The 25,961-nt window shown below is 44.1% G+C and overlaps 2 protein-coding genes across 6 annotated transcripts in view; both read left to right on the forward strand.

Annotated features, from left to right (window-relative positions):
* Positions 1–19,193, forward strand: part of Bend5 (BEN domain containing 5) — a 45,811-nt gene extending 26,618 nt beyond the window's left edge. For all 3 annotated transcript variants that reach the window (XM_005398627.2, XM_013521736.1, XM_013521737.1), the window contains 3 exons: positions 5,345–5,493; positions 11,456–11,669; positions 19,017–19,193. In XM_005398627.2, coding sequence (XP_005398684.1) covers positions 5,345–5,493; positions 11,456–11,669; positions 19,017–19,174 — 521 coding nt within the window. In that variant the 3' untranslated portion in view covers positions 19,175–19,193. The remainder of the gene's footprint in view (positions 1–5,344; positions 5,494–11,455; positions 11,670–19,016) is intronic.
* Positions 1–25,961, forward strand: part of Agbl4 (ATP/GTP binding protein-like 4) — a 1,347,784-nt gene that overhangs the window by 1,131,345 nt on the left and 190,478 nt on the right. The gene's annotated exons all lie outside the window — the stretch shown is intronic.

Genomic DNA, 25,961 nt, shown 5'->3' on the forward strand with positions numbered 1-25,961 from the left:
GAAGGAGCTGCATAGCTACAGAGCAGGCGACAGTGGCTGAGGCCTTCCGGAGGGCGTGGTAAATCAGTGGAGGCAGATCCACTTGCTCAGTTCTGCATCATTTTCCTCTTTCTAAGGCCCCTCTCTGGGTCCTGCGTTGTTATAGCACTGTTCCCGTGTTCCAATTCTTAAGAAAGGAGAAGCATTTTTATTCTCCTAAATCTAGAATGCCTTAGTGCCACAGTAGGTGTTCTGTGTGTATTTTAAGCATTACAACTTGATTTAATTTGCATTTATGAAAAAACTAGAACTGTACCTATAACAGAAAAACTCCCTATTGACTACCAGAAGTAAATAGGGGGATTCAATCCTTTTAAAAGAAATCTGGTATCGTTAACCTTTGTATTTCACGAGAAATCAGACGTGGTATCTAGTAGTCAAACATTTTTATGTTTCAAAGAGACAGGTGATGTCTTAACCTCCGCCCCCGGAAGTCACACGAATAGTAACTTTTTCAAAAGCTTTTCAGAGAGAACTGTATTAGCCTAATTTAAGATAAAACAAGAGTGGAGAATAGTATAATTTCATCTCTTTGTTGTGCCAACAAAGCTCCTTACTCTGGGCTGGGGATTTAGCTCAGCGGCACAGCGCCTGCCTAGCAAGCGCGAGGTCGTGAATTCAATTCCCGGTACCGGCAAGGAAAAAAAAAAAGCTCCTTACTCTGTGCATGATCCCCACCTTATGGGAGAAGCCACAAGGGCTTAAAGAGGTGAAGAGAGTCAGGATTTGTACCAGGTTTTTCTGCCACTTAGTCCATCGTTCATCCATCGAGTCACAGGCATTCGTCTCCGTTGTCACGTTGTTTCACATGTTAAATCCTGGACTTCTTCAGAGCTGGGATGCATTTTATTTGTCGCCACATCCCCAGTGCCTCTCAAGAGCGTAGATCTTGGTGTGCAGTCAGAGGGGCTCGTGTATGATTAAAGGAAAAGACAAGCACTCCTTTTTATACTCGTTTAAAAGCTGCTTTTACTCAGCTAAGAGGTTTCTCTCCATGGGAAGGTATATTTTCCCCAAAATAAACTTCAAGTGTGTGTCAATAGCAAAATGCAAGTGGATCAAGAGGCCTTTCTTTTTATTCCTACTCTTCCCACAAAGTGAAAAAAGTTCCTTTGTTACCTAAAATATCTGCGCCAGATCATACAATGCTGTCTCTTAACGCAAGTGGTTATTATTGTGGCTAATTTGGTCACAAGTGTTTGAAGGAGAACAATGCCTCAGAAATTTTTTAAAAGCAAAACAGCAATCTGAAGCATTTGTTGTAATGAGATGTAAATTGCCAACATTGGGGAGTGGAGCCTACTAAAATTTGCAATGGAGTGGGACACCCCCCACCTTAAATTAAAGCATCAGAGGTCCTCCCTCCTGTCTTCAAAGAAATCACATTTTATCTGTTTGTTCGTATTCTTCCTGGTTCTGCAGTGCTAAGCTCCATGCTTTATTGACTGACGCCTTTCTGCATTCATCTGCCATCCTCTGAAACTCTGTCCTCTGCCTGCGTCAGTCCTGGGCACCAGCAGCCTGCTGCATGCATCTCTGAGAAATCCCCACTGCAAGTAGGATGCTGAGGTCCAGAGAGCTAAAGGGACCTGCCTAAGGTTGTGCGGCTGGGATCACACCCAGGTCTGCTGAAAGGTCCCTTGCAAGTTGTGCTTTTGGCTGGTTTTTCTAGTAGCTCTCTTCCCTGAGGATGGGGTGACGACAGCTTTCTGGGTACAAGGCCCTGAGAGCAGGAAGCTGTTGCAGAAAGTGACCACCAGGTGTTAAATGGCGCTCTCTTTGAACGCCAGAGATCCCAGTAGGATAGCCTTGCTGCTTAACAAAGCCCTATGGGTCCCTGAGGAGAGGGGAGGGTGGCCAGCTGCAGATTACAAGGACCTGCTCTGTGCCAGGCCTACTCGAGGCACCCGAGACCGAAGCAGACCTTGGCTGACAGAGTTCACAGTCTAGCACAAACAAAAGCGCACAAGTATAACATGTGCGTTGAAATGGGCAGGCGGGTGCTGATTTACCCGGCACCCACATCATGCCAGACTCTGAAGTAACCATTTCATATACGTGGTCAAATCATTGGCGTTTCAGTTCTGCCAAATTGCTGTTGTTTTTTCTCCATTCGTGTTAGGCAAGAAGGTCGCAGCGGTTAAATTATTATTTATATGGACTTAGCCCCTGAGAGTTGAATTTGAATAAAATGCTGGCCAGACTTTGTTCTCTGACATAAAAACACACCAGCCCTGCTGACCCCAGCCTCACAGTCTAGTTAGAGACAGAAAGAAAAACAAAGGAGAGTACCCCATCAGTCTGGTGGGGTGGGGCAAGTGTCCACAGGGAGAGCGGGCTCTGCTACTCAGGAAGACCGCAACTTGCCTAAACAGTAAGTAGCACACCCCGTGTTTAAACCCCAGTGGTTCTGAGTGAATCCCACGCTACGGGGTTGGGAGAATTATTTACCTCTGTTTGAGGAGACAGGGCAGGGTCGAGGCAAAGTTGGCATTTGAGTCGGACCTTGAATCACTGGAGGAGCTTTAACAAAGAGTGACCCAAGCAAAGCCTCTGAGGCAGGAGAGGATGATATGTGTGGAGAGGGTCAGGCAGGCTGCTGTGATTGGATGAGAGTTTATCTTAACCCCTACACCTCTTGTCCCCACTGTAGTGAGAGGCAGAGCCCCTTGTCTATAACTATAGCCATCTGAACTACCCATTGTCCGTACAGGGTGCTTCTGATTTCTCCTTAGTTTGGATTTCTATTTCTTGGGTTGCAAAAGGTTTATAGACATTGGAGAGAACAGCTTCCCACTCACTCACACCACTGGCTCCGAGCACCCCCAGTCAGCAAAAGGGCTTTGTTCTCACATCTTTGCTCCAGCCTGTTAGAGAGCCACCCCACCCTCACCAACTCGCTCTTCCCTCTCATGGACTGAAGAATTTACTGAGAGTCTGCCACGTGCAGGTACCGCTCTAGGACCCAACATACAAAGGGAGTAAAACTTAGCTCTTAAAGAGCCTTACAGGCTAATGCTGAAAACTGGTCCATGATCACAAGCATCATTTGCTAGAGTATTTGCAGGGTAAAGACCCCTACCTGAGAGCAAGGTCTCACCAAACAGACACGTGAGCTGTCTCTTAAAGTCTGACTGGGTGCTGAGCAGACAGATATGGCAGCCTTCAAGGCCAAAAAACAGCACAGAGGTCTGGGACAACATAAAATCTGGGGAAACTGAGCAGAGGTCAATATGAGGTGGGGAACAAGACGTAACCTGAGAGATAGAGGAGAGACTCGTCCTCCTGGGCCTTAGTGAGGCCATGGTGCGAGACCTTCCTCTGAGGGTAGTGGAGCACCTAAGCAAGGAAAGACAAGTCCCGTGGAAGAGCTCTGTGGCGGCCACTGCGGAGATGGATGGGACAGCGCCATACTGAAGTCATCGTGGATCTTTTCTTTTTTCCAGCAAGCTTCTCCCATGCAAGGAAAAGAAGGCTTTACAGAAAGGACACGATCTTGCCAGAGAAGATGGAGCGGCGGAGGTTGCATGCATCTTCTCTTAGCCCATTCCTTTTCCCTGTCACAAACACAAGAGCAGGAAGAAACCTGAGCCACCAACTCAGCCATGTACCTTAGGGCACACTCCTCAGCTTTTCCCAGCTAGAAGTGCATACCAAACGTCCCCCTTAAATTTGTTCAATTTAAGAAATCCAACCGGACACAACATACAGACAGGAGAAGCTTTAGCATCTGCTTCTGAAACTTTAGAATTATTCGTTCATTGTCGCTACTCTTTTATGCCATTAGTAAACATTCAGAGAGTACTGACTCAGTGTGTGGTGCTGGGGACAAAGGAAAGAGTAAAACCTGCCCCCGGGCCTTGAATAGGTCACACACCACTGGGAGAGACTTTCAGAATCATTATGATACCATTGGTCCTTCACTGTGCCAGTTTCTGCATCTGCAATTCATTTTTCTGTGGTCATATAATTAAAATATGGCAGAACCAAGAATGGGAGTCAAAATCTCTCTGCCAAGATGAAGTGAGCTCTTTCATCTGTGCTGTTCTGCTCCCGAGTCATCTTGTATTGAGATTTGTTCAAAGTTCATACTTAAATCTTTGCAGCATACAGACGTTCTGCTTTGCAGTTTGATATTTTCATCCTGAGGATTTGCAGTAACAAACCCACATACTATCCCTGCCACCACCCAAAGTCTAGGATGTGGTAATAAATGTGGAGTTGCAACCAGATCATTGCACAGGGATTTGGTATATCGACAGCTTTTTATTCAGTTGACTACATATTAGTATGAGAGGTTGGACTCTGAGTCCATTGGTTACTTAAATTATATGCACAGCCATCTGCAGCTCCTGGTCCCCATCAACTCTTTTTTTTTTGGTACCGGGAATTGAACTCAGGACCTTATGCTTGCCAGGCAGGCACTCGTGCCACTGAGCTATATCCCCGCACCCCCCCCAACAACCCTTGAAATGTTTGCATCAGGAGAATTTCCAGCATGCTAAACTCTGCTGGCTTTTGGAGTTATTAGCCCACAAAAATTAATTCAGTCATTTAGCCTTATTTACCCATTTTCATCCTTTTTCTCTGCCCTTTCACAGTTAAGACACAATAGGTGACTTAAAAAATAGTTCATCATTTCAAAAACACCAATGGGGAGAAAAGAATCCTTCCTAGAAACTACTACCATTTACCCAGCTTCCATTCACTCTTTAAACCTCATATAATTTGTGTTGATTGCATTAAAATAAAAATCAGAGTAGTTGTTAGATCAGGCAATCAGGGGTTTAATCTGAACTGTATTTGTAATTTGTCATTTGGAATTTTGTCTAGATTCTAGGTCCTAAGGAGGGAAAGGCCTTTGTATTTCTCTCCATAGCTGTCCTAACCTCCCTTCTGCTAAGGCTCGCTCCACTGCAGGCTGCAGACCTGGGGCTTTCGGCAATTACACAGTTTCTATATTCCAGTAATTTTCACCTCTTTTCCTCCAACACTGTCTGAGTAGAATCTCTTTCCTGTGTAGCAAGTTGCATCTCCTGCCTTGCCATGTAGACAGTGACACCCTAGGAGAGTGTTCCTCACTCATACTCTAATTGAGTCTAGTTCATTCTTGTTTTCCAATTTCCCACCTTCTCCCTAGCGATGTTCATACCTCATATTATTTTCAAGTCTGGGTTTAAGTGTAGTACAACAGACAAAAATAAGCTAGCATTTTTTGGTACCATGTGCTGATAGATGCATAGTAAAATATTTGCTTTTTATTTTCTTTGGAGTTCTAGACAGATCTCTTTTCTTAACTGCCTAGGTCCTGCCATTGACTTGGAAAAAGTAAAGTCAGAATGTCTGGACCCTGAGCCGGAGTTACGGAGCACTTTCAGTGAGGAAGCAAATACGTCGTCCTATTACCCTGCTCCTGCGCCTGTCATGGACAAGTATATCCTAGACAATGGCAAGGTAGTGTTTTAAGCTCAATATCCATTCCCTGCAAGTGTTTGTTAGTCAGAGGCGAGATGGAGAGTATGACGGGAACTTTCTGAAACCCAGCTTGACTGGTCGGCCCCTGCTGAGTCCTGAGTGACTGTTTGTGGAATTCGTATTTTAACCAGTGTAGGCTTATTGGGGTTCTTCCTTGTGTTGCTTCCTATTGGGCCAAAGTGCTGCAAAATGAAATTAACATTCTAAAATAGCTTCATAGTGAGAAAGACTAAACAAGAGAAGATTCCCTTGATAGTCTGATGAAATTTGTGTGACGTTCCTATAAAATAAGGTGCCTAAAGTTCATGAGGTGAACTGGCAATGAAAAACCAGACTTACAGATTATAACTTAGTATACATGCATTCATCACTGACAAATACCCTATGCTGGATACCAGGGATGCCGGGGTGAATAAGACATCTTCCCTGTCCCTAAACTACCTTTATGCTGTGTATTCAGCAGTGGCTAGCCCACAGTCCTAAGGCCACATGTAACCCCTCAGATTGTCTTGTATTACCCTGAAAACAAAACATAAAAGAAAATGTAAGCACTAGCATCATTTCTACTGATTCAGGATGAAAAGTACAAGAATAGCCTTTGGAAGCCTTACAGTGGGTCACATAACAGTATAGTACAGGGCAGGAGAAGAAACTGCTGACATCCACCCAAATGAATTCACCTTTGAAGAAGTCTGTCAGGAACTTTTTTCTAGGCCCTGGTTAAATCGGCTTTAGTGTTACATTCTCCGCTGCTGTGGCACACAGTACATCACCAGCTCCTTCTCCCCAAAGAGTCATCTGTGTCAGTTCATTTTTCTTGCTTTATGCTTCAGAAGGTCTCCATTTATTTGGTGCTCCTCCCTGGTGGGTTGATGAGAAAGAAAAAGTGGTTTGATTTGGGTTTGTCTGGATGTATCCCTGCAGCTGGCCAAGGCAAACCTTGTCAAGCTAAGGAAGTGGAACTTGTTAGTCTTCAGTGTCTTGGATGTGCTGTCATTCCCTGCATCTGGCACTGAGCGCTTCCCCGCCTGCAGAGGCAGGGCAGATGGACCCTGCACTAACATGCTTTCAAAGACAGCTTTGCAGAGGAGAGGGGGCAAACCGTGTGGAAGGAGCAGCCTGAGTCTGAGTTCATGGCATCCCTCTACCTCTATCCTGTCTGAGTGGCCGAGGGCAGATACCTTGCCTATGGGCCTCAGCATCCTTGTCTGTGAAAGGTGATTGGAAATGACACTCTCCATAGCTCTTTTTTTTTTTTTTTTAACTCAAACTCTACATCTAAGTTTTGTGAACGTTCTCCAGCTGAAGATAAAAGAAGAGAGGAGTATTCTGCACTTGTTAATTTTCTTTCAGTCATGACTACACTGTGAAGTCACTGGAGAGTTTTTCCTTAAAGTAGCTTCCAAGAGAAATGTATTTCTCTCTTGCAGTGAAGGGTGATGGACAGTTTCTGAGCAATATAGGGGGCCACTTTTGCAAAGGTAGAATCCTTCCTCAAGAATATGAGTCTTTTAAACCTTATTTAATTTCTTTACACACTAATTAATGCACAGATCTTGAAACTACCTACTGTATTATTTTTAGCAGCATGTTGCTATAAAACTAACCTGGTTTTTGTTTGCAACTAATGTGTAGTCAGGCAGAGAGATTTATTAAGGAAGATAGAAAAAAGCAGACACACTGCAAATGGATGGCAGCTTCCCTCAGAAGCATTTCCCACATCCCAGAAGTAATCCTCATTGTTCTTGGTTCTGCTGTCTTTTCTGACCTTTCTTTCCCTCTGAACAGAGGTCTTAATCTCTCCAAGGGCTAGAGCACTGGAATGAGCTCCATTTCCTAATAGGAAATGAGTTTTGTTCCATAAAACATTTCACAAAGAAATATTTTGATCAATTCCCATCCTACCAGATGGCATATTTTTAATAGCTTCCCCTGACAAATAATGCTAACATTTTGGTCAAGTAGTATGCTGCAGTTTGCATGAATAGGGCCTGCTACACAAGTTACTTTCTAATTCTGATAAAGTGCATTGCTTTTCTTTGTCTAAGATATTTTATCTCAAAAACTCACTGAATCATAAGCCTGCAGAGTCCATTAAAGTTTAAATAGTCTAATTTATACATAATGTGGATCAGGAAACATATCCTAAGAAAGGACTTGTCTACAGTTATATAACACATTCAAGGCAGCCTGGACCTGGAAGCCAGATCTCCTAGTTCCCAGACCAGTAACCTTTTGGTCTATTCTACTGTGTCCCTGAAAGCTGCACATTGCTTCAGGGTATCCTGAGTTTGCTGACCTCAAGAACTCTTATCTCAAAGGCTCCAGCATATACCTACGATTGGTCTTATACAGGGCCATTTCTTTCTGTGCTGTAAAGTCAACACTGTTCTTGGGTGAATGTCAGAAACTATTTTCTTCTCTGAGGAACAGCAGCTCATCAGAACTGAAAATCAGTACCACTGAGACATAGTTGATGTACCCATCAATTGCTTACTGCTTTGTGTTCAGACCAGTCCCGGTGACTTTGTAGGGGACCAGAGAGCAAAGCCTCCACTCGTCCCCTCCAAGGTGAAGGGCTGCATGACGAAAGTTCCAGTGGACTAAAACTCCAGAAGGGATGGAAATTATCCCTGAAGTGCTTGAGTGGTATTTCCTAGATTTCAGGCTGGGCTGGAAATATTAGAAAGCATGGGACATAAAGGAACCATTCATTCCTGGACAGAGCATGGCATGAGCAGAGACACAGGTAGAGGATAAATGCCAAGGCGGTTGTAGTTAGTGGGTGTGCCCTGTCCTTCTGATGTTTAACTCATCTCCTTTAATGCTCAAAACAATTCTATGAATTAGGTGACAATCTGCCTATTGTACAGCTGGAAAACTAAGGCTCAGAGAAGTAAAATGACCAACCCATGGAAACCAGCTGGTAGGTAGAAGAGCCATGATTGCACCCAGGTCTGGCAGTTCCAGAGCAATCCTTTCTCTGTTACAGCATATGGGAGGCAGAGGGCGATTAACTAGAGTGATGGGCACAATGAGGAAGTAAAGGTTAGTGGACAGAATGGAGTGAGATCCCCTTGGGCCTCTAACACCGGGTTTAGGAGGAAGAATCTGACGGGACAGAAATTGAACCATTCAGAATTCCAGGGGTTGACATAAAAAGTTGAAAGACTGCTGAAGTCATCTAGTCGAAGAAGGAAAGCCATGTCTTAGGGAAATTAATTATCAGTGATTACGGCGTGGACTGGGAGGAGAGGCGACTGAAGCAAGAAAGCCAGTCCAGTCCCTGGCCGCCCCCCGGTGTCCCTGCTGGTGGTGGCGAACTGCACAGGAAGTGACTGACAGGTGCAGTGGGAAACACAAAGGGAAAACTGAGCACCGTGTGTTACATCTGCTGTTTCCAACTGCATCAGCATGACTGTGACACTGGTGACAGCAGGGGAGGCTTGGGGAGCATGATTGGGGGCACAGATTTGGGTTTGAATCTCGATTTCAAAATTTACTGATCATGTGTTTTGGAGGAAGTAATTTAGTCCCTACCGATCTCTGTTCTCATCTGTAAAACAGGGAATATTTGCTACCTATTTCTATTTCTAAAGGTCATTGTGAGGATTAAATACATTGAGTTTATTACAGGTACTCCGAAAATAGTAGCGCCCCCTTTCTCTTTTAGAAGGCTGGCTAAAATGAGTGTTTTCTCTCTTTTATGAGTAATAAGTTAAAAGATTACAGGAAAACAAGGCCCTGGGGTAGATAAGTACAGAGATGTTTGGAGCGCTGCACATGTCATCCATCTCTAAAGTCTTCTAATTTAGAATTTAATCTAATTCAAAGGTCCTTTCCTTCCTCCATCACAGGAACCTTGTGTGGGTGGCTTCAGAGTGTCATCAACAGAGGTGCTGCAGGGTCCAGCAGGGAGCAACAGGGAGCTTGTCCTCAGCATGCCTGAGCTGGCAGATTCCCTACTGAAAGGTGCAACAGAGAAAAGGCCAAAGCTTGACCTTGGTGGGCAGCGTTGCCTCCCCAGCCTCAGGCAGCACCTCACACCCCAGGGCTGCTTCTCCTTCTGAGCAGAATGCACTGATTTGCCTAACCGAAGTGTGCAGCAGAGAGGCCAGGTAGATCTGGTTATCTGACACTTGCGAAGGTCTACGTAATCGTTTGAGTCAAAGGAAGTGGAGTGAGATGTGGTGGAAAGATTGCTGGGTTACTCACGGTGGAAGGGTTGCATTCTGTATTTTTTTCTTCTCAGTAGTTGGAAAACCTCATTAATCAGTGAAGGAAGAAGTGTTGCTGGCTGTCCCCTGTCCATATCTGTGCCCACCTCCCTTTCCAAGCCACGCTGAGGCAGGAAGATCTTTAGTCATTTTTGAGCAAGTGGTCTTCTGGTTTGCCCCAGGTTGGGACTGTGTGCACTCCTCCTCAGAGTCAGCTCCTGATCGGGCAGTAGTGACGAGCTGCAGGTCTCTCTGCAAACAAGCACCTTCGGTAGAGCCTTGTGTACCTCCTAGGAACTTCGTCTTGCTAGAGGCCGCCTCTCTTCCATCTCACAGAAGCCATTTCCTCCTTCACAGACTCAGCAGAAGCACACCTAGGGCAATGACAGAGTCAAAACTGTTTTTTAAATGATTGTTAGTAAATGGTTCGCAAGTCATTAAAAGAGTCAGAAAGGAGGACAAAATTTGAAAGCTTATTGATAGAGCATTCTGTGAGCATAGACAGTACGGTAATTTATTGGCTCTGAACTACAGCATTTTGACTGTTTCCCTCAATGAAGACCATGAGATTGTGTTTCTTGTGTTCTCTGTGCGGTCAGAAATAAGCCAGGTACATTTTGTTTGGGTTTAATGTGTTAAACTCATAGGTGTTCTGAGGTATGAGGATGAACTTTGAGCTGAAATCCAATTCTTGTACTTCACAGATTGGAGACTGAAGCTCACAGCGGGGGCGGGGGTGGGTGGGTGGGTTATACAACAACACCCTCATTGGAGGCAGACCCTGGCCAGCTGCTCCGCACTCCAGCTGTCAGTGGTTTTCAAACTGAACTCTGAGTTAGGGTACGGAGGGAGCTTTAAATCATCCTGGTGTGTGGGCCACACTCAAACCAACTAAATCAGAATCTCTGGGGGTGGGGGCAAAACTAGGAATTTCTGCACTTCTTTGCATGCAGCCTCCGTTGTTAGGAGGCTGTATGCCCCGAAATGTTCACATTAGAGAGAGATAGTCTTCCTAGAGCAGTGGTGGCAAACCTATGGAATGCATGTTATTTGTTTTTGCTTTTAAGACAAAAAATGTTAATGTATGAGATTTTTATTTTCTAAACTCAAGCCTCTGGGTTTAATTGCAGCAGTGACACTTTGCCATACTGAAGTGAGTTCAGGGCTGCAGTTTGGGCATCTTCTCTAAAAGGCTCACCGTCACTGTCCTAGAGTGTAATACAGAAAGGAGCCAAGAGTGTGTGTCCTGAGACGTGGTCAGACTCGGCCGCAGCGTCGGGTAACATAAGGAGAGGTTAGATTCTTAGCTCTCGCACTTACAAGTTGAGTGGCTTCTGGCAAGAACTTCCCTTTCCCGAACCTCGATTTTTCATCTGAAATGAAATGGTATCATAATACCTTCTGTCCAAGGTTGCAGTGAAGACTTGAGATAGTAAATATATCACGCTCGAATCGGGTCTGACATACTTCAAGTATTTGGTAAATGATAACTATTTCATTTCTGTGGTTTTTGGTACCTGGAATTGAACTCAGGCAGGTTCTGTGTTGCTGAGCTATATCCCCAGCCCAGTGATAACTATTATACTTACGCTTAAAGAGCGTTAACTTAGCATCTGTAGCAGGAATCCCTTACAGCTGTAAAGCAACACTTTGTAAAGGACAAAAGCAACTTCCTGCTTCCCTTCTCTCAGACTAAACAGGTGTGATGTGCTTGTCCCTCTCAGGTCCATCTGGGAAGCGGGATTTGGGTTGATGAGGAGAAATGGCACCAGCTGCAAGTAACCCAAGGCGATTCCAAGTACACGAAGAACTTGGCAGTCATGATTTGGGGAACAGATGTTCTGAAAAACAGAAGCGTCACAGGAGTCGCCACAAAAAAAAAGAAGGATGCAGTCCCGAAGCCACCCCTCTCACCTCACAAACTAAGCATCGTCAGAGGTAGGTCACTAGGGAGAAACATGATGGCTGAAATATGGGCCTTTACACCAACAAGAATGTATTGGGCACAGTTTCCTTTGGTGGAAGCTGCATGCCAGGCTCTGGGCAGGGCACAGGGATGCAGGAGTGAATATCTCAGGTATCCCTGAAGAGCTCACACTGCACAGGACCGAGGACTGTAGACACGAGTGCAGTTGAGGGAAGTGGCATGTGAGAGCGACAGATAGGTTGCCGGGAGCTCTCAGGAGGGGAGGGTGTCCTTAGCGGAAAAGCAAGGGTAGCAGCCCTGGGGAAGGCTCCTTGAGCCGGCTCCCGGAGCTTCAGACAGAAGATGCAGGTGTGTGGAGAGGTACTCCAAAGGCACAGAGATGAAAAATGAGTATGTGTGTGCAGAGAGCAGCGAAGGCTGGGGACATAATTTCATGATTCTGGCCTTGTGCTTGGAGCAGCTAATGAGATGAAGACCGGCTGATGGTCTCTAGGAGCGGTGTCCTTTCTCGTGTCTGGGAGGACAGGCAAAGAGACAGGGAGTTATCTTTCTACCTAGGGCGTGGCTATGACCCCGACTTCAAGGACTTCCTTTCTCCTTCCCTCCCTTTCCCTTTTCATTCTTTCTTGCCTGCTCGCCTCCTCTTTCTTCCCCGTCACCTCATTTTCTTTCCTTTCATTTTCTTCTTTCTTTTCTCCCATCCTTCCATCCTCTCTTCATCCATTCATTCAGCTCTTATTCTTTGCCAGGCCCTCTACTGGGTTTTGAGGACACAAAGAAGTCTGAGACTCTGTGCGTCTACCAGGAGTTCAGTCTTGTGGTACCGGTGAACGTTAGAGAGCTACTCCCGGTGTCGTTAATGCACAGCGTACTGGTAGAGACATTTCTTGCAGTAGGGAGAGCAGAGAGAATTATTGCTGATTACTTTGAGCACTTACATGCGTCAGGGTCTCCTTTTTTAACACTTTTACATATATTGACTCATTATCCTCTTCCCTATCCTGCTGTTGATTACTGGTATTCCCATTTTACAGATAGGGAAAGTGAGACACACAGGTGTTAGGCCAGATCACACTGCTAGCAGGAGTAGAGCAGGATTCCAAGGTAGCAGGGTTGGGTTTGGCGTGTGCTGCCCAAGTGTCCAGATCCACCATGTTTTGACAAAGAATCTAAGACTCAGAAAGCTCGCATGAATGTTTTGGGCAGACACTGTGGTTTGAGCAGGTTCTAGGGGCAGGCAACAGAAAAGTCTACAGATGAGTCAGATGGTTTCAGGTACCGCGGGCTTCACTGCATCATGTGGTAGGACAAAGAGGACTGCATCGGCTGGAGGGGGTTGGTAAAAAAGGCCTCCTTGAGGAGGTGACATGCAAGCTGTGAGCTAGAGGTGAAAGAGGCAGTCCTGGGAAGGTCTGAGGAGGGGTGAATCAGGCAAAATACATAGCAGAAACAAAGGCCAGCACACTCTAGGCTGACGAAGCTCAAGGGTAAAGTGGCAGGGAGGTGAGTGAGGTGAGGACAGTGGATGAAAGCCAGTCTCTTAGGGCTGTGAAAGCCACAATAAGCCTCTCAGGTTACTCAGCTCACCAGTGGAGAGCTTGAGGGGGAGCGACCACAGGGACAACGATTAGAAGGATGAGGCCTATTCCCCAGGAGAGGTTGTGCTACCACAGACTAAGGGGACGGAAAATAAAGTGGAGAAAAATGGCCAAATTTAGGATACATGACGGAGGTCGTGGTGGAAGGACACAGATAAATTAAGTGACCAACCGAAGGCCACAGCTACAGGCTTTCAGAATCTAGATTCAACCCCTCTCACCCTACACACTCCCTGACTCCGGTCTGTGGCGTTTCCGCTAGAACACAGCTGCCTCCCCTGCCTGGCTCATGATTAATTGGTTTAGGCAGCCACTTACTTTTAGATAATCTGAGAGAACCTTTACTTTGGCTGCTGCCTGTAATAGTGAAGCCTCATTTGGGAGGACTCCTGGAGAAAGAGGCCCTCCTGGGGAAGCAGCCCTGCCTGGCCCACAGGGGCAGACCTCTGAGTCCACTACACCTGTTGGAATGTGACTCAGCAGGTTCCAGGTTGCCCTACCCTTGTCACGTCGCTGTGTAATATCATCTGCTGTTTGTCTGCCCCAAGAACCACGTCTGATTCTTCATGCCTTCATGGCTTAGCACAGTGCCTGGCACGCAGGAGATGAAGGTTGAGCCAAAGAAATACAGAGACCGACGAGCTGATCCCTAATAAACTCTGCTGTGATTTTCCTTTTCTTTGTAAATCACCTCGCCTTCATGTTTAGTTTTAGTTTTCTCTGCCAAAAGTAACTTCTTAAGACTGAAGTGGAGAAATATTCTAGAATACACCTCAGTTCCGTAGCTTGTGGTCGTTACAGACACACTGCCAAGCCCTGTGGGTTTGCCCCCCAGATCTACACTCCCATTTTCTAACCCCTGCATTGCATTTTCCAAACATGGTAGCCCACACCACTATTTAATCTTTAGTCCAAGATTAAATCCAGCGCTCATTTTCCACCTGCCCACCCGCAGAGCTTAACATGGACCGCTCCTTGACTAAGGAAGCCACCTGCTCAGGATTCCTTCCCCTTCAGCTCTCAGTCTCTTCTGTGGAATTTTCTCCCCGTGCCTCTCCCCGGGGCTCCAGCCCTTTCTTTCGTAGGATATCCGGTTTTCCTTGGCTCATCTCACTCCCCATGGATCCATCACCTTTCATGTACTTTGGCCCTTGATTAAGATCTGCACTTGTCTCCCTAACAAGTGCCTACCTAGCCACGTTGGCCTCTGGTGACCACTTTGATCTCATCTCACAAAACGTTTTCCACTTCCCACCATGCATTAGCCAGAAGCCTTCTTCCAGCTTTGTCCTCTTCCCACTGGCTGCAGAGCCTCCTCGTCATTCACAGACATCTTCCCAGCTTCGTCTCAAGTAGCCCCCTATTGCCCTCTGCCACACCACCCTAGTCAATGTCTCTGCATAGCATTGCTTACTTACTTACTTGGAAGTTGTCTTTCTCCCCCACTTCCATTCAAATCTAAGCTCTGTGAGCCTCTTGTGCAGGGCTGCCAATATAGTAAGTACTTTATAAATATTTACAAATATTTTCATGAATGATGACTCCCAAATCTGCATTTGACGTGAGTTCACGACTGTGTTCCTGATCCGCATATCGAGGTGCACACTAGTGATCGCCTCATGGGTGTCTACATGACATCTGCAGAACTATACCATTCTGCTCCTTCCCTTCCCCTTCTTCCTCCTGCTCCTCCATAGAGCCTTGTGCCCCTTCTGTGGTCTCTGCCTTGGTGAATGATACAGCCAGGGACCCAGGCTTCACCTCTGCCTCTCCCACCTGCCTCCTTCTCCATCTGTCCTGCCCCAAAGTACTTCTTAAACCCTCCATTGCTCCCCATAGCTACTGCCCGTAATTCAAGCCAGATGTCTCCTTCCTGCACTACTGCAGCAGCTTCCAGAGGCCTCTCCCCATTGTAGCCAGAGTGATCTTTCAGAATCCAGGTATCTTCCCTTTACCACTGGCCCTTCACAGCTCACTCACAGTATTAATTATTACAGGGTCAGCTTCCTAATACATCATATAAACATCTTCATGGTCTAGCTTCTGGCCATATCTCCAGCTTTATGTTTTAAAAATACCGCCCTTGAAATCTAAGTTGTTCCCAAAATGAACTGCTATTCCCTGAGCAAGCCTGTTCTCCTTCACCTTAAGGAATTCCTAAATGCTCTTCCCGGTGCCTGGAACAGTCACACTGGTCCCCTGTCATTCTCTTTTACTCAGCTGATTGATACTTGCTGCCCAGATCTGCTTGGGGGCACCTCCTTTCAAGGCCATTTCTGACCTTGTAGCCCGCTGGGTGTTTTTGTCATGTGTCCCGAGCGCCAAAACCTACCTCAGTTCTGTCCACTTCTTGCTTACATCCTGGGAGGCTCGTCTGCACTCCTTAGAGCCTATAAACACTTAACTTGCCCTGGATGTGGACGAGAAGAACAGTGACTTGCTCAAGGACATAAAACTAAAGACAGCCAAACTAAAGTGGGGTTTGTCACCAGGAGTATCTAGTCCTACTGAAATACAATTTCTTTGAACCACAAGAAAGTGGATTTGAAGTCTGTGTCCCATCCTGTCGTATGATCACCATGTTTAGCATAATTATTTGTGCTATTTATTCCAGATTTCATTTGGCTGGTTCTTTCCATACAAGCTGTCTGCCTGGACCGAGATTGTTTGTGTTTATTTTGTGTGATTTTATCACAGCTAGTCACATTTGCTGTGAAAAAAATGGCAAGAGCCTTTTGCTCACAGGGTTGAGGAGGATTTCCTCTTCTCTTTGATGTTAAAATCATTCCTTACAGGGTAGCAGAAGGACTGGGCAAACACGGACCCTGCTTTACAAAGATGAAAGAAGGATTGCTGATGCAGTCTTGCTCTAATGACAAACTCCAGAATGACCTTTTGCAGAGTGCCTGAGCTTTCAGAATGAGCCACAGCATTGCATTCTGGTTAATTTTTATAACTTTTTTAATAGGACACATTAGCGCTGTTATAAACCTTGTTAATTAAGCAATAATCTCAAATGCTCCCTCGCAGAGGGAGACATTCCCCGCAACTGCAGGTGATTAATAACTAGAGTCTAACAAAAGCCTTTTAATCAACCTGAGGGCCCATTCAAAGCTGTTACCCTAAGGAAACGAAAGTGATTGGAATTCTGTAGGGGACCCTTGGAAAACCTTCTTCATTTGCACCCTTCTCTTTCTTCCTCTCCTCTGGCTCCTGCTGGTAGTACTGAGGACATCATACCCACCCTCCAGCCTTCTGCTTTTCCCTTACTACCTTTCAGACAACTAGAGAGTTAAAGCTGGAACAATCTTGTTAGGTAATCTGATTTGACATTCCACTCTCATCAATAATGAACCTGAGTCCCAGACATGTTTGCCGTAAAAGTTGCACACCATGTAGGGTTAGAGCACATTTGAGCACCTAACATCTTATCACAATTTATCTTCTTCAGCTGGTGCAGGTTCCAGCAGGGTCCGTGTGAGCGTTTGCTTATTTCAGGTCCAACTTTGGAGGGGGAAAGATCAAGTGTCCTAGGTGGTGGTGGGGGATGATGTGGTTACAGTTTTATGAGATCATGATCAGTGCTTCCATAGGAAACCTCAAGTAGGCGTGAATACACAATGTTGTAGGTAGACTTGTGTCTCTTAATGCAGCCTGCTAGGTTCCAAGAAAGCTGAATCCAGAAGAATGAGCAGGACTTAGGCAGGTAAGGAGTGAAGGCAAGAATATTCTGGGCAGAGAGGAGAAAAGACACCAATTGGTGGGATGGCTTGAGTGCCAATACAGTTGCAGGTGGATGTAACAGAGGTGGTGCTGCAGAGGCAGAGCCCCTACCTTCTCATCCCTCTGACCTATGAAAAGAACAAGATAAGAGGAACTGAGGATTGTGGGTGGGAAGGAAGCAGTGGAGATCAGTTAAAAGGTTTTAGAGGCGCCTCTGTGTGCAGCCCTCTGTCAGTGGGGTGGAACAGGTGGTCCAGACAAAGATGACCCTTGTACATTCACCTGTAGCATGGGCGGCAGTAGTGGGCAGGCTGGCTGTGTGCTCAGGAAAGACAAGGTGTGATGAGCATCAGGGATCCTGCCCTGCACTGATTCCCTGTCGGTCCTCAGTCTTCTCACGTGCGAGTGGACGGATTCGCACAAGTTAGTCTGTATCTTCCCTCTCTGTCTCATGTTGCCTGCCAAGAGCTGGCTCATTGAAGACAAGATTTTGCTAATTCTCCATAGCAGTTTCTTAAGATTTGATTGTCATTTATGTTTTATAGGTGAGGGGGTCTCATACTCAAAGAAGTTCAAGTTTTTATTCATGATTACACACCACATCCACACCCAGTCCTTTTGTGTCCAGTATTTTTGTGTCAAGTTTTCCCAGAAAAGCATTCATTCAGCCATTCATTCATGCATGCATTCATGCATTCATTCATTCATTCCACTTATATTTACTTAATCTTCCCCACTTGCCAAGTATTGTGATAGGCTCTTGGAATAAACAATTGTGTATGTGTATAATAATTATAACAATGCCATACAGGTGTAGCAATTCCTCACAGTTTGATAAAGGCTTATAAAGTGTTTACCTCACATACCTCCTGGCATCCATCAAAATGGTACCCCATAGTTTTTTATCCTTGTTTTTGAGGTAAGCAGTCTAAGGCGGTGATCTGCACCAGGTCTCCTGGGTAGGGGACTGGTAGAAAATGAGGCTACAGTCAGGCCTTGTCTGCTACTGAGTCTGCTTCATCGTAGCAAATGATGAAGTAACTGTCGAGTATGACCACCCTCAGCCTCGTTAGTAATCACCACAATGGCACTATTTCACACCGACCAGTTTGTCTAAACCTAAAGACATATAGCAACCAGTACCTATATACATTACTAGTCAGAGTTGCAGTAAGAACAACCACTTTGAAAGACCATTTAATAGGCCTCCCCTAGCAAAGTTGAGTATACACGCAGTCTTAACATTCAGCACCATGCAAGGGAGAGTACTCGGGAATTTCTTGCATGTGTACCCAGGATGTATGCAAGGGTATTTGTAATTATGAAGCCATGTATCCATGGACAATGAAATGGGCAAACAGAATATAATGCAGTCATACAATAAAACAGTACTGATCAGTGACAATGAATGATCTAAAGCTTTACACTTTACAAAAGCTTTACAAATCTCTTATAACATTGAGTAAGCACTAGAAGGTCAGACCTTGTATAAAGATGGGTACATTTATGAAAAGGCTGAAAACAGGAAAAATGAGTATGTTGTTTACAAATATATCTCTCTATATATATATTAGTATTAAAGAAAAGAGGAAAAATTCAAGAGAGGAGTTATCTCCTATGGAGAAGAGAGGAGGGAAAGAGAAGGGAGGGAAGCAGAGGGCAGGGAGAGGAGAGGAGGGAAGTAGAGGGGAGGGAGGGGAGGAGAGGGGATGCAGGGAGGGGATGCAGGGAGGGGATGCAGGGGAGGGGAGGGAGGGAAGGGGGGAGGAGGAACATCCAGGGGTTTTAGAGGGACCAATAATACCTGATTAAACCAGGTGGTGGGCACATGGGTGTTTTACCATTATTTTTAAGGTATAAATTTATAGTGTATACCCATTCTTTTCTTAGTACATCATATGGCAGAAATTTTAAAATACAGCATGCAAGATATATGAACTGGTATTTGTGAAGCATGTGAGGAGGAGCATCCCTCCATAAAAATTTTGCTCTCAAATTCACCATTAACCCTTGGCCTTGTTTCTTCTCTGTGTCCAGAGTGTTTGTATGACAGAATAGCACAAGAAACTGTGGATGAGACTGAAATTGCACAGAGACTCTCCAAAGTCAACAAGTACATCTGTGAAAAAATCATGGATATCAATAAATCTTGTAAAAATGAAGAACGAAGGGAAGCAAAATACAATTTGCAATAAACTTTGGATTTTTCATAAAGCCTTTGTGTTTTCCTTGCGCGGCATGCGATTTGCAGGCAAAGGTGCCACCCAGGTTGCTCCCCGCCGTGCACGATGGTGTGCGGGCAGGGAGCCGGGAGGGCTCTAGGGTCGCGGCTGGCTCGGAACTTGGACTTCCTACTCCAGAGAAGACAGATGGATTTGCCGAGACTCAGGCAGCAGCAGGGTGGGCGCTGCCGGTGCCAGTTGTCATGGGGACGGAAACACCCTGCCCGTGGTGGTAAAGCGTCTCTGAGCTGCCTGTCACTTGACCAGAACTTTGAACTTATATTTTTGCCAGGAAAGAACTTCTGTCTCTTCCTCTATTTTGTTCTATAATAAAACCTCATTGATTCTTGATGTGGACAATCATTATCCTCATGTGTTTAGAATACTAAGTGTACAGTGGAGGTGATGGGTATGGTGTGCGGCCTCAAATGTCCTTTCTTTCAGAGGAGAAAACTTCAGTCTGAAGGAGCAAACATTTATAAGGGATGTGGTTGCTGTCCACAGCTCTGAAGGGCTGTCACCAAAGCAGATTTCTCCCTCACTTCAAAGGAGAGATCTTAGCCCAGTCACCTTTGCAATATGATGTGAGATTTGGTTTCCCTGATAATTTGAACCAACCTTTGTAAAGCAAAGGGCATATGTGTGTGGGCACTGGGGTGGTGTTAGGTGTGGTTCAGGATTGCGGTCAGGAAGTAGAAGCAGTGTCACCTGGTATCAGTTTGTTCATCCTGTCTTTTATCTCAAATGATCTTTCAAGTTATATAATTTTTATCGCATCCTTTCTTCAGTTACTGAGTCTCTAAGGTGTCTGGCGCACATTTTGGCAAACCATATTCTGTCTTCCTGTTGATTTGCACTTCCCTTTCTGTAATGCCTGTGAAGTAAGCATGGCATTTAGGAAAGGGCAAGGGCTTGGGACAGACACTTTAGCTTCCATGCCTCGCTCCCCTGCTTGCTGTGGGCTTAACCTAATCTTTCTGAATTGAGTTTCTGTTTTCTGTTCCATAAAAAGAAAATAATAGCTACCTTGCAGAGTTACTGTAAAGGTTAGAGATAGCATATGGAGAACGCTCAACAAATGTTGGCAATTGTTACTCATTTTTTATGCTTTTTAGTGATTGGCTGGAAAATTTTAGCCTCCACTTTTTCTGCTGGCTTATCCTTTAATTGGTGATCTGTAAACTCAGGGATACTGGGGTAATGAAGGAACTGGCTGCCACTTTGAGAACTTTTATTTCAGTAAACTAAATAAACCCTTGTAATAAGAACTATAACATGTTCATGAATAGGAGGTATAGATGAGAATTTCCCTTTATGGTATTTTCCTACCTCTGGACAAACTAGCAGTGTGATTTTGGGTTCGTTACTTAATTTCCCAGTGTCTAGAATGCCTACCTCACGTGCTGTATAGGTAAATAGTAATAACAGATTGTGTATCAGGATCTTTCCAAGTGTTTAAAGTAGGTCAGTTCCTTCATGAGGTAAGTAAAGATTTTGACACTTCATAGGTGTTCAATACGTTCTTGTTATTAAGTTCATTTTTATGGCATGGGGCAGCTTGGGCATGAGTGGTATGGAATGCATGAGAGACTTGGAAAAAAATATGCATCATTCCCGAGCTCCTTCTCTTTTCTTCCTAAGCATGGTGAAAACACAAACACCCAGAGGCTCTGTGCATTCCCTTCAGACTAAGTCAATATGGACCCTGCTTTGTAGGTGTTTTAGGTTAGTGGGGGAAATGATTATGGAAATACTTACAATAAAAACGCCATGATGAATGTGAAAGTGCTTCGTGTAATGTGTGGGGCATGCGCTAAGGACAGGACAGACCTGTGAATGACTGTAGGATCTGTTGAAGTCCTCACTTTACCACATCTAGGCATGTCAGCTGACTTCTGATAATGACCCCTAGCAGCATTATTGTGGAGATTAATCCAGATAATATAAGGAAAAGAATTCTGTAAATCACAAAGACACACAGATGTTAGTTATCGCTAGGGTACAAGGCAGAATGAAATCAGAAGTAGATGCAAAACCCAAATACATTTATAAGGGCCAATTCTGAGGGGGAAAAGAAGATCTCACCTACTAGTTTAGTGAGATGGTTTTGAGCTCCTGTTGTGGCACCTGCTATTGTGATATGAGGGCAAAACCATCAATTTTAAATCCATACGAAAGAAGAAGAGGGCTCAGAAAAGGTTAAGTATGTCTTAGGTCTTGGGGTTGTCAGAAGTGGGCCTGGACCACAATTTAGGTCTATGCAAAAATTGTCCCCTCCTGAGTGGAAAATTATGCACTGCCTAAGAATCTAGCCATGTAATCTCAGGATACATTTATAAGTGACCTTACCTAAGTAGTCAGTGGTAATCGATTTCATTAATTGAGGCCATTTTGGGGAATTGGGACCATTATAAGCATTTGTTGCACTCAAAAAAAGCATACAAAACAAAGTCATTCTATGTAGCAGAGTGTTTCTCAGACATATTCTATGTTAAGTTTGTTGAGGTGCTTGAAATACAGATTCCTGGGCTTTGGCTGGGAGAGCCTGATTGACTAGGTCTGGGATAACGTTGGAAATGTGTATTTGAACACAAGTATCACTTTGGAAAAATACCAGTTTAGCAGAAATCATTAGAAGATCGGCATTAATAAAGGAATAAGAGTGTTCCCTATGTAAACAACAGTAAGTGGTTGGTCCCAAAGTGCTTGAGGATATTTGAAATTGAGAATAAATTTCTCCAAAAACTGGGTTCTACCCTAAAACCTTGTTTACAGTCATGTTTCTGCTCCCTAAATGCCATTTAGCTGGACTTGTTGCAGCAAGTGACTTTCTGTCTAGACTCCAGTGATTTTCCCTTCACTTTTACACTTAGATTCTTTTGATGCCTGTGACAAGCCAGTGAGTCGTGTAGGGCAGGATGGTCAATACTGAATTGGCAGAACCTGAATCGATGAGGTTTGGCCACTGTCTTCAGGTGCCCTGGGCGCAGGTTCTCTGTTATCAGATGAAGCAGACAGATGGAGCTTGACTTGATTTATGAGCTGAGGAAGGTGTGTTGTTGATGGCTCTTATTTTCTCACTGGTTTCTTGCAGCATTTCTAAATTAAGACTTTATTGTAATAATGAAGAAGTAAAGACCCACTTTATAGAAATTTCTGGAAAAGCAGGAAACCCTCCATATGGCACTACTGAAAGTATTGTACTGAAGCTCAGCTAGCCTCTTTCGAAGGGTCTAGATATATATTTTACATACTTGTGACCTTAGCCTATGATCAGGTCGGTAGCCTTCCCATGTTGTTCTGTGACATTCATAAACATCAACTCTGATACCCACAAAGTGGACAGATACGAGCTATAAGTGGGCAAGCCATCTGGTCAGCCCAATGCAGTGGCCAGTCCACAGGTTTATCCTTTCATGGAGGTCATTGTCATACATTGTCATCAAGAACAAGGATGCAGTGAACTCCAGTTAGACAGCCAGTGCATTAGAGTTCACTTCTCAACTCTAGCACCTACTACTTTGCCTGAAGCAAGTTACTTCATCTTTCTTAACATTGATTGTTCATCTCCAAAGTGAAGGAAATAATATCTAACTAAGGTGCTGTTAGGAGGACTGAGAGTACAGGGCAAGAGTGGACAAAAGGCTAGCAGTGTCTGTACCGGGATGCCTCTTCTCTCCCATCCTCTCCCTATACTTTTCAGTCCTCGCCTTAGTATGCTCCTATCCTGACTGTAACTTGGTGACCTCTTACATAATGACCTTGTAATTTATAACTGGCTCTCTAGACGGCTTGTACTTCTTCCACAATTCTTGATACCTGGACATGTCCCCAGTGCATACTGACTAGGCACACTGTGTCTTCAGCTCCCCTGTCCTACCTCTAGCATGCTCTTTGCCTTCCCTTAGAATTTTAGGTTGTTTATGAAGGAAACACAGATGTTTGTGTTGTGTACATTATTCCCTTTATGTTTTCCATTCTTTTCTTGGGCTGGTTTCACCTCCATCAAGAAGGAATGGCATTTCTATTCTTCTTTACACATTGAATGGGAAAACAAATAGAGATATACAAGATTAATCAAACAAGTAATCATATAAGACAGTAGTACAACTGTGTTAGCTATCCTGTTTATACATACTTACATAATTTCCCCTTCTTTCTCTTTTCTTTTCCCACACCTCAGTTGCCCTTTACTTTTGAGCATTTTCCTTTCATTCCACAATGTCTATCATACCTCCTAGTTTTTATTCACTCTTTCAGGTTTTATACTAGTGAGAAAATACGGTGCTTACACATGCAGGTCTGATTTATTCACTCTTTAAATTATTCTACCATCTTAATTCATAAAAAGTAGTACCTCGTTATATTTGCTTTCTTATCAAGACTGTGTATCTCTGCAGAGTTTGGTTTCTTAATAGAAAAGAAAAACTAAAACCTAACCATTTCCCACAGAACCCATTTCATTTTCTGTATTTAGGTTTCCCATGGACCAGTTTGTTTACTTCAGGCATATAATTTGCACTTTTATGCCTGCAAATAGACACAGAAACTGATATTTCATCACTTCTTCTGGAGGAACTGACCGATTTCTGCCAAGCAGCTTCATAAACTCGTGGAACCTAAAGGTCAAAAGTGAACTTGGAGGCTCAGATGTCCTCCCCACTGTAACAAAGGCCTTTCCAGGCCATCTCGAATACCTCTAGTCATGACAATCATCTCCCACCCAAGAGTCCATCCAGTGATTGCCATCACTTAAAATATTCACCTATTGAGATGAAAAGCTACTTCCTGGAGACTTCTAAAGTAATTCAAATTCTCCCCTCTGAATGCAGAATGCTTCTACTCGTACAGATCCCTTTGCAGAGTTGAAGGTGGCTACGATTGCCCTTCATCAACTAATAAAGAGCTCAGATTCTATGCCACCATCTCATGTGAGGGTGAAGAAAGCTACATGGAAAAGAGAAATGACCCTGGATTTAGATGGGCCTGTGTTCAAAACCCGATTCTACCATTTACTAGATATGACCCTGAACAAACTCTAAGTCTGTCTTAGCTTTAGTTTCTTTTTAAAAATGGTAATAATAATATCCACCTCACAGAGTTGGGTTAAGAGTTATGTAAGGTAATATGAGTGGAGCATTTTAGTTCTTAGTTCCCTAATGCTAAGAATTCTGACCATCTTAGCTGCCTTTGTATGGATACACCCCACAGACATGGCTCAGGATTAGATATTGGACTCCAGGAAGAGCCTTTACCAGCAGGATGTTACTTCTTACTCTTAGACTTTGAATTAGTATCTATAGCCATAAAATTGCCTCATTTTTGAGCCATTAAGGTTCAATAGGGTAACACTGAGAGTATGAGATGGAAGAACATCACTAAACCCTCCTCTCCTTCCGCTTTTGGCTAACACAGTACTTCTCACATTAGCTGATTGCATTATTTTAAAAACAGCATGGATTTTGGAGATAAACTAACACTAAATTCAAATCCTGACTTCACTATTTATGTAATCTTACAGAAAATTCGGCAAGTACCGTAAGGTCTCCTAGCCGCAGTCATCTTGTTCGTTGTGTAGTCATTATGATGCTTCTACTGACCTGCCACTGTGCCAGACCTGTGATCCCAGCCTGCGTGGGCTTTTTGTTTCCTTTTTTTCTTGTTTTTCATCCTAATAGTTTTTGAATGCCACCCTTTCCCCCAATTGGGTGAATTTTTGAAACACGTTTCTTAAATGAAATACAGGACTTTGCATCCCTGTTATATTTCATCTTGTTGGTTGCAGCCCAACATTCCATCTGGTTGAGATCTTCTTTTCCATTTTTGTTTAAATTACAGAAGAAATTTTGAAGAAATCCAAAACCTAAAAAAAAAAAAAAAAAAAAAAGGGGCCCAGTCATAATTCCCAGAGCCAAGCCCTGGGGCACTTCCTCCTGAGTCTGTCTACCCAGGGTAGTGCCTCTGCTTCTGCTATCTCTGAATCCTTGTTCCACTGACATTGTGAGCAAACATTTTCCCCTCTCCTGCCTGATTTTCACAGCTATCACATTAATACCCTTCCCAGCATTGGGCCAAGATTAACTTTTTAGCTCTTCATTGTATTTTGTTGTCTCTAGTTTCTTGCTATGAAAGAAATGCTTCCTGTGTGATCCTTTGATTGTTGTCCTTGTGCTGGGTTGTTTTTTAGAGTGAATTCCCAGTGGTGAGCTAACTAGGCTAAAGGGCATGAACATTTTTATAATCCTTTCCACGTGTCATTATTTTATTTTCCACGAGATTAAGCCACATCTCAAGCAGTGTAGATATGTATGTACTATTACCCCATAATGTCACTATTATTTGGAATTTTTTAAGTTTCACAAATAAGCTTTCTCTACAGATTTTTTTTTTTTTTCAACTTCTCCCTATGTCTGTCATACACTGGAGATTTCAGAGATGCTTTTGGAATTTAACTCTGTGTTTTTCTCCAACTTTTATAATATGGTCCTTTGTAACTTCACCACATTGTCTATATTAATGCTCAGTGAAGCAAAGAGCCATGTGATCCTCTACTAGAGACCCCGTCTTCTACTCGTATTCTTTGAGCTGAATTACTCTAGTAGCTAGGACTTCTCTACTTACATGTGGTTGCGGTTGGGGAGGACATTTGAACTAACACCTGAAGGATGTGAATGGGTAGGAGATTATTTGTCTTCCTGTCCTTTTTTCCATCTATCTTAAACATGCTGAAATTTTGTCTGAGCCCAGGCCTCTGCCTGGC

Source organism: Chinchilla lanigera, unplaced genomic scaffold (genome assembly GCF_000276665.1).
Source record: "Chinchilla lanigera isolate Chin_1 unplaced genomic scaffold, ChiLan1.0 scaffold00063, whole genome shotgun sequence".
Taxonomy (NCBI): Eukaryota; Metazoa; Chordata; class Mammalia; order Rodentia; family Chinchillidae; genus Chinchilla; species Chinchilla lanigera.